The sequence below is a fragment of the Eleginops maclovinus genome, chromosome 18 (genome assembly GCF_036324505.1).
Source record: "Eleginops maclovinus isolate JMC-PN-2008 ecotype Puerto Natales chromosome 18, JC_Emac_rtc_rv5, whole genome shotgun sequence".
Lineage (NCBI taxonomy): Eukaryota > Metazoa > Chordata > Actinopteri > Perciformes > Eleginopidae > Eleginops > Eleginops maclovinus.
In genome coordinates, this window is record NC_086366.1 from 27,538,120 (window position 1) to 27,545,306 (window position 7,187).

Genomic DNA, 7,187 nt, shown 5'->3' on the forward strand with positions numbered 1-7,187 from the left:
CCAAAATCTAACCAGTTTATTCTTGAAGCTAAGATGACATTGTGGCCATTTTTCAAGGCATTCCCGAGATATCCGACGGGATAGGAGGCAAAAGAAGTGTATGAATAAAAACCAAATTAAATTAATAATTGATCTCGTCCACTGCAAAGGTCTAAAGGACAGATGGGGTCGTGTGCTACAACAGTATGGCAAACCCTTTAGACAATGTGTAACTTGTTTTATTACAAGATCTGATCATGTAGAATTGTCTTTGATCATGACGATCAAATGACAATGGTTCTCAACAGGTACAGATCGCCGGCATTTTGAATAAAGTATGAAAATGTTTTATCCAAAGTGGTTAAAAAGGAGCTTTAAGAACGCAGCACGCTCATAACGGATGATGCAGACCGTGTACAACTTTTGGCAGACCAGTAAGACGACATGGTTCTTGAGGGCTAACAGCTTTAGCAATATCACGCTTCACAAACAAGCTAACGGTCTCTACAGAAGCACGAAAACATTAGGCCTGCCCCATCAGCAAAGGCTACAGTGCCATCAAACAATCTCATTGATTTTTTATCTAAGAACAAATAGACACAGGACCATTGTGGTCAACAGTTGTGAGTGTTGCCCTGCTGACATGAGATTTTATTTCAGACACTCACAATTAAGATTTATGTTGTATCCACATCAAAGTTAAAAAGTATCCTCACACTGAAAAGTTTAGATGCAATTCACCAACTTGTGTGTAGTAAAGGGACAAACTAGAAGAGTATTTTCCATATTTTATTGTTTTTGTACACAAAAAACAGATCTTGCTTCCATCTTGTGGAACACTCCAAAACCTGAAAAACAAAATGATGCATAATGAATACATGAATAATGATGCATTCATTTCTTCATGACTGTACAATAAAAGGTCTAACCCTCTGGTGATTGGTCCCAAAAGTGTGATTCATGCGAGCGGGCTCAATTCCCATGGTAAAAACTGATTTTGATACTTCAGTATAAAGTAGTTTATTTTTAAACAGATCCACCTTGCTCTGGTCAGTAGCTTATTTTAAGGCCATTTACAGTCACTAGATTCACTTTTCCTAAATCATGTCAACCAGGTTTGTGTGCACCTTCTCAGACAAATGCCTCGATGTCTTCACATGAAAAAGACCCCTGCTCTGAGGAACGGCAGCAGAACCACAGAACGTGACTCTGAAGCAGTAACCACCAGAACAGAGTGAGTCCTGCTCCGACTCGTCATCGTCTCATCACTGAAGGTACAAGAGGATCATTCTTGTCTTTATTGCCAGTATACTGATTTTGCAAGGATATCTTCACTATTTTACGATATTTGTTGTTTCTGTTCTGATCTTATGTAAAGCGTCGTTGAGCATGAGGAAAAGTGCTCTATAAATCTTATGTATTATTCTTCCCTATCCCTCCTGCAGTATGCATTAACTAAGCAACCCTGCTTCAATGAAAGGCTCAGGTATCTGCTCACCCTCTCATGCAGTGGGTACAGGTGTTCCCTGAGGCATGGCAGGCGCCTCTGGCTTGGCCCCCTTCTGCTCTGAGATGGGTGTGGTTGGAAGATGCTCATCCTTGGGCTCCACGATGCTGACGTGGTCGGGCAGGGGCTTCTTGGGGCCAATCTTACCGCTGGGGTCCCAGGGCAGCATGATCTTGACCTTAATGCCAAGCACACCTGAGGATGACCAAGAAGCACATCAATAAACATTAGCACTAACAAAACTAAATCCACAAAGTGAGGCCAGAAAGCCTGCCTGAGATGATACACTTTCTTTGAGATTTACTGTAAACAATCCAGCATGACGCTTTGACCCTTCTCAGACAAATGCCTCGATGTCTTCACATGAAAAAGACCCCCTGCTCTGAAGAACCGCCACAGAACCACAGAACGTGACACTGAAGCAGTAACCACCAGAACAGATGAAGTCCTGCTCCGACTCGTCATCGTCTCATCACTGAAGTGTGTGTGTGGGGGTGTTTACCAAGGTTTCTGAAGCCTTGTATATGCATACATTTTATTCTGAAAAAATGTTCATGAGTCTAACCAACTATCAAAAGATAATTTCCCAGTTTGGGATTAATAACGTATATCTTCTTCCTTTCTATTCGTTTCAGTATCAATCAGGTTTCATCGTGACAGAGGTGCAGAAAGCGATCCAATGAGATCTAGCAATAAACAGCGAGTAAACGAGTGCTTCTTTAGCATTGTGTTGGTGTGTCTGCTGGAGGGTTCCTCACCTTGCCTCAGCAGGACGTGGCGGACTGCTGTGTCCACGTAGTAGTTGACGGGGTCTCCGCTGTGGATCATCAGACCATCCACAAACTTCATGGACTTGGCCCTCTGACCCCTCAGCTTGCCGGACACCACAACCTCGCAGCCCTTAGCACCGCTCTCCATGATGAACCTCAGAACACCATAGCACGCCCTGAATTGGGGTGGGGTGGGGGAACCATGTTAACATACTGCCATTTAGTAATGCAGCTCGAGAATAATAAAAAGTGTAAGACGTAAACCTTCTAAGAGCAAGTAGTACTTGCAGGCTTTAGTTTGGTCATAATATGGCCTGATCTATACCTAATTGTTTGGTTTCCTTTACATTTGTTTTACCACTATGTTATATCAGCAGGTAACTGCTGTAACCCTTCTCAGACAAATGCCTCGATGTCTTCACATGAAAAAGACCCCCTACTCTGAGGTACTGCAGCAGAACCACAGAACGCGACTCTGAAGCAGTAACCACCAGAACAGATGAAGTCCTGCTCCGACTCGTCATCGTCTCATCACTGAAGGACAAGCTTCTGACAGATGAACTCTATGTCATTAGCTCACTTCCATAGAAATGATATTAGCATATTTCCTTCTTTTGTCAGTCTCTATTGTTTATGTTTCTCATTAGTTTTTCTTGTTAAATTTAAACAAAAATAGTGTGTTCATGTGTGATCACTGATTACACAATGTTTTTGTTCAATTGTAGACAGCAACCATTATTGGTTTAAATTGTACCACAATACCCAGCATTCGTTTCCAGAATACAGTAGGTAGACATGTTGAAAGTTATTGAGACAGCATTTGTTACCTGCGCACAGCCAGGCCTCCCAGCAGCTTGTAGCGCAGAGACTCTGCCTGGGCGATGGCGCACAGCCCACGGGTGGCAACCTTCTCAGCATACAACTAACAGAGGTGGGGAGAGGCACAGGTTAAAGGTCAGACATCCTGACCATGTAAAACTGCAGGGAAGGGGCCAAACGGCTCTTGGACCAATAGGGGGGTCAGTACCAGTGTTTTCATGTCGTTAAAACAGACATTTGCAGACATTTGCTGTCTTCCAGACTTGACAGGATCTTTCTTTCAGAGAGATGAGTCATCACAAAATCTAAACTCTACTGCCTGAGATGATACACTTTCTTTGCGATTTCTTTTAAATACACTTCCAGCATGACGCTTTGACCCTTCTCAGACAAATGCCTCGATGTCTTCACATGAAAAAGACCCCCTGCTCCGAGGAACTGCAGCAGAACCACAGAACGTGGCTCTGAAGCAGTAGCAGCAGAACAGATGAAGTCCTACTCCGACTCGTCATCGTCTCATCACTGAAGGGGGGGGGGGGGGGTTCTCAAGCCTTGTACAGGCATACATTTTATTCTCCAAAAATGTGCGCGAGTCTCAATATGCAATTAACAAACTATCAACTGTAGGAAAGTGTTTAGTGTGACATGTTGGATTGGTCAGCAAAAATAAGCTAATGGAATCCAGTTCCGAGGGCTGACTTCAGGCTCCACTGTCAAAAGTTATGAGTTTATCAGAAAAGTAAACATTTAATTTATTAGCCACAAATTTGCTGTGGGTGAACTCATTTGTAGGATTTAGATGCCTGCATCAAAATATATGATCCTTTAAAGAACCCTATAAGACTTCTGCACCGCAATAGCCCGTTGCCTTTGTGCAATATACACGTTTTAAGGTTTATTATAGTTATAACTGGCTGTGTTTCACACTTTTAATACTGTAACACTATTTGTATATACTTTACCATTCACTACTGTTATTACTGGCTGCTAATTTGTTACTTGTATGTTGTCTTTCATAGCGCTGCTCATCCGTTTAACCTGAATGTGTACTATTTGTTTTAAGTGTCTACTCTTCTTATTTTGTCTTTATTAACATTGTGCCCTTTGCAGTTCACCTTGTACACATCTCCAGTGAGAGATAAGTAAAGCATTTCTGTTCATCAATAATCCTTAGTGTTTAAATATTTGAGTCGGCACTTTACTTGTAACTGAATTTCTCTTACCTCCACGCTGCCCTCGGGGAAGCCGAACCTCTTCTGGACCACAGCGGTCAGCTCTCTGATACGACGACCCTTTTCTCCCAGTACATTCTGGGTCCTGAAGAAAGTTAAACGCTCATTAATACACTGTAGTCCTGCGCATAATATTCAGCAGTCAGAAGCACCAAGTCTAATAACGGGTAAAAAAGTTCAGAATTTCTCCACAGCGCTGAATATCATGATCAGGCGATTGTCCTGCTGCTTTCTGAGCACATGTTACAATGCATTCTTTAACAAAAATGCACAGGAATATTTACTTAAATTCAAACGCATTTTAAAACATACTACATCACTGCAATGGAGCATACAACTACTGCCTAGCATTAGTGGTAATACAAAATAAAAATGAACACACATACAGGTATGGTCTTCCTGTCCTTTGAGAAATTTAACAACTTTGTCAACAATCAAACAACGGTGACATTTTCTTTACTGATATTGACGGGTTTTTTTATACACAGGTTCAAGTAAAAACCGTAAAAGCATGTTCTTAGCTTAAGTTTGGGAAGCCTCATCTATCCATTAAACACATTATGGTCTGTTTCTCTCCATTCACTTTAACACTGGGTTACATTTAGCAGGCAACAGCACCCACACACCCATGCTGCAACCCTTCTCAGACAAATGCCTCGATGTCTTCACACAAGAGGAACCCCTGCTCTGAGGAACTGCAGCAGAACCACAGAACGTGACTCTGAAGCAGTAACCACCAGAACAGAGTGAGTCCTGCTCCGACTCGTCATCGTCTCATCACTGAAGGACAAAAGCTGACCCTGAACAAACACGTCTACCTGAGAGAAACACAAAGCTCCACAGATGGCAGTTTGTTGTGAACACTTGTGCCATGCTTTTGTTTTGCTATCGTTAACTATAGAGTCATTGTAAAAACAAAAAATATATATATATATAACGAAGTAGTTAGCACACTCACCTTGTGGCCAGGATGATGATCTCAGTCCTGGTTGGGGTCACACGCACCTCCACACCGGAGTAGCCATCCTCAGCAAGCTCACGAGTCAGGAACTCGTTCAACTCGGCCTTGAAGATACCGTCTGCAACGAACTGAGGAGTGAGGAAAGGGTCAGCGTACCAGTGAATGGATGAAGAGCTGCTTGTGTAGAGACTCAAGATCATCAATAAACATTAGCCCTAACAAAACTAAATCCACAAAGTACAGAGGCCAAACCGAATGCCTGCCTGAGATAATACACTTTGTGATTTACTGTAAATACACTTCCAGCTATGCTTTGACCCTTCTCAGACAAATGCCTCGATGTCTTCACATGAAAAAGACCCCCTGCTCTGAGGTACTGCAGCAGAACCACAGAACGTGACTCTGAAGCAGTAACCACCAGAACAGATGAAGTCCTGCTCCGACTCGTCATCGTCTCATCACTGAAGTGGGGGGGTGTCAACCAAGGTTTATCAAGCCTAGCACATGCATGCATTTCATTCTCAAAAATGTTCACGAGTCGTATCAACTATCAAAAGGTAATTTCCCGGTTTGGGATTATTAAAGTATATCTTCTTCATTTCTATTGGTTTCAGTATCAATCAGGTTTTACAGAGTTAAACATTGGTCTGAATAGTGGCTGCAGCCGAGTGTAGAGACACACATGCCCCGATTTAGTGCGAGTTAGGTACAGGTATACAAACAAATACAATGTTACAATTTAAGGACTCAGTGATAACATTTACTATATGGAAAAAGGAAACCCTAGTGATGGGTCTGCTTCCATTTTTTTTACATTAACTTATCAAAATAGTGAAACCACATGTCAGATCCGTTTCGAGGGGCAACTCCATGACACTTGAAAACGATGCTACGGTCAGTCTTTGGTATCATACGCGCATTTAATTGTTAATTTAAAGCAAACGTTTCCTAGCTATATATATTTATATATCACAAGTTGAAAAACGAAGATTTATTTGGAGTTGCTAAACTTACTTATACCTCATTTGACTATGAAGCTAACTCACCTAGCTAACCCATTCCAAATAGCTAAAACACATTACAGAAAGAAGAGATTTTACATAAGGTTGTAGAATGTTTAAATTGCTCTGAGAATATCCCAAAAGTGTTTCAATGAGAAGAGGAATCGTATCTGGAGGTACCGGAGTATAACTGGTCTCCGGCCGCGGCAGACGAAGCCATGCTAGCTAGCCAAATGAGGAGGACGCAGCGCCAGCAGTATCTAGATTAATCCTCTCCTGCCCGGGGGTGGACAAGTACCACACACACCAGTATGTACCGGAGAGAACTGTATCCACACCGACATTACACTATTTTTATGAAAACTGTCTGACCGAGGGTGTAAAACGGGATAAAACAGTGCTAACCTTCCTCTTCTTGGAGATTTGCACCGCCATCTTCGGAAAGGCCGTTGACAGGAAAGGACCCTTACAATACGCGGAAATGAATTTATACCTAAAAGACTGGTTTCCGGTGACACCATGCGCAGTGGGCCGCAGGGACTTGTAGTTTCTTTGTTAACTGAAGCAACCCTCTTGATTTTTTCACTGAAACCCCCAGCTAAATTTATATCTTAGCTTGATACCCCCACACTAAATATATTAAAATAGCGTTGCAACGTGTTCACCATAGATTCAGTAACGTTTATTTGCAGATGTTGGAATGGACTGAGTATGAGCAAAAGAAACACAACCGAATACTTCCTGTCCTCTTTGATTGTTTAATTTAAAAAAGGTTTTTCTAAAATTTTGGACACATGTCCTCCGGTGATGCATTTAAGAACTGCAATACTACACGAGTTTAAGATAACATAAGATGGAACTTTATTTATCCCCGTGGGGAAATTCAGGCGTTTATAGCACTAACAGGGTCAGAGTGGA

The 7,187-nt window shown here is 42.1% G+C and overlaps 1 protein-coding gene and 6 non-coding genes across 7 annotated transcripts; all 7 read right to left on the minus strand.

Annotated features, from left to right (window-relative positions):
• Positions 1 to 755: 755 nt before the first annotated feature.
• Positions 756 to 6,775, minus strand: rps3 (ribosomal protein S3). Its single transcript, XM_063906813.1, has 7 exons — positions 6,675 to 6,775; positions 5,266 to 5,396; positions 4,299 to 4,392; positions 3,084 to 3,178; positions 2,245 to 2,432; positions 1,478 to 1,681; positions 756 to 827 (listed from the first exon to the last, which is right to left on the minus strand). Exons 1-6 carry the CDS (start codon positions 6,702 to 6,704, stop codon positions 1,482 to 1,484), a joined length of 738 nt encoding a protein of 245 aa, XP_063762883.1. The 5' UTR covers positions 6,705 to 6,775; the 3' UTR covers positions 756 to 827; positions 1,478 to 1,481.
• Positions 1,106 to 1,253, minus strand: LOC134880869 (small nucleolar RNA SNORD15). Its single transcript, XR_010167982.1, has one exon. It is a non-coding gene; the product is annotated as a small nucleolar RNA SNORD15 (small nucleolar RNA).
• LOC134880861 (small nucleolar RNA SNORD15) lies at positions 1,819 to 1,967 on the minus strand. The gene has a single exon (XR_010167974.1). It is a non-coding gene; the product is annotated as a small nucleolar RNA SNORD15 (small nucleolar RNA).
• LOC134880868 (small nucleolar RNA SNORD15) lies at positions 2,648 to 2,796 on the minus strand. Its single transcript, XR_010167981.1, has one exon. It is a non-coding gene; the product is annotated as a small nucleolar RNA SNORD15 (small nucleolar RNA).
• LOC134880867 (small nucleolar RNA SNORD15) lies at positions 3,456 to 3,603 on the minus strand. Its single transcript, XR_010167980.1, has one exon. It is a non-coding gene; the product is annotated as a small nucleolar RNA SNORD15 (small nucleolar RNA).
• LOC134880863 (small nucleolar RNA SNORD15) lies at positions 4,946 to 5,093 on the minus strand. Its single transcript, XR_010167976.1, has one exon. It is a non-coding gene; the product is annotated as a small nucleolar RNA SNORD15 (small nucleolar RNA).
• On the minus strand, positions 5,587 to 5,735 carry LOC134880862 (small nucleolar RNA SNORD15). The gene has a single exon (XR_010167975.1). It is a non-coding gene; the product is annotated as a small nucleolar RNA SNORD15 (small nucleolar RNA).
• Positions 6,776 to 7,187: the final 412 nt, after the last annotated feature.

What these genes read in the sequence shown, in the direction of transcription:
- rps3 (XM_063906813.1), bottom strand. Translation starts at nt 6,704, where the DNA reads ATGGCGGTGCAAATCTCCAAGAAGAGGAAG. An exon ending in GGAGGCCTGGCTGTGCGCAG is followed by an intron (nt 2,433 to 3,083) that starts GTAACAAATGCT and finishes ACCCCAATTCAG; the next exon opens with GGCGTGCTATGGTGTTCTGA. An exon ending in CCACGTCCTGCTGAGGCAAG is followed by an intron (nt 1,682 to 2,244) that starts GTGAGGAACCCT and finishes GGTCATCCTCAG; the next exon opens with GTGTGCTTGGCATTAAGGTC.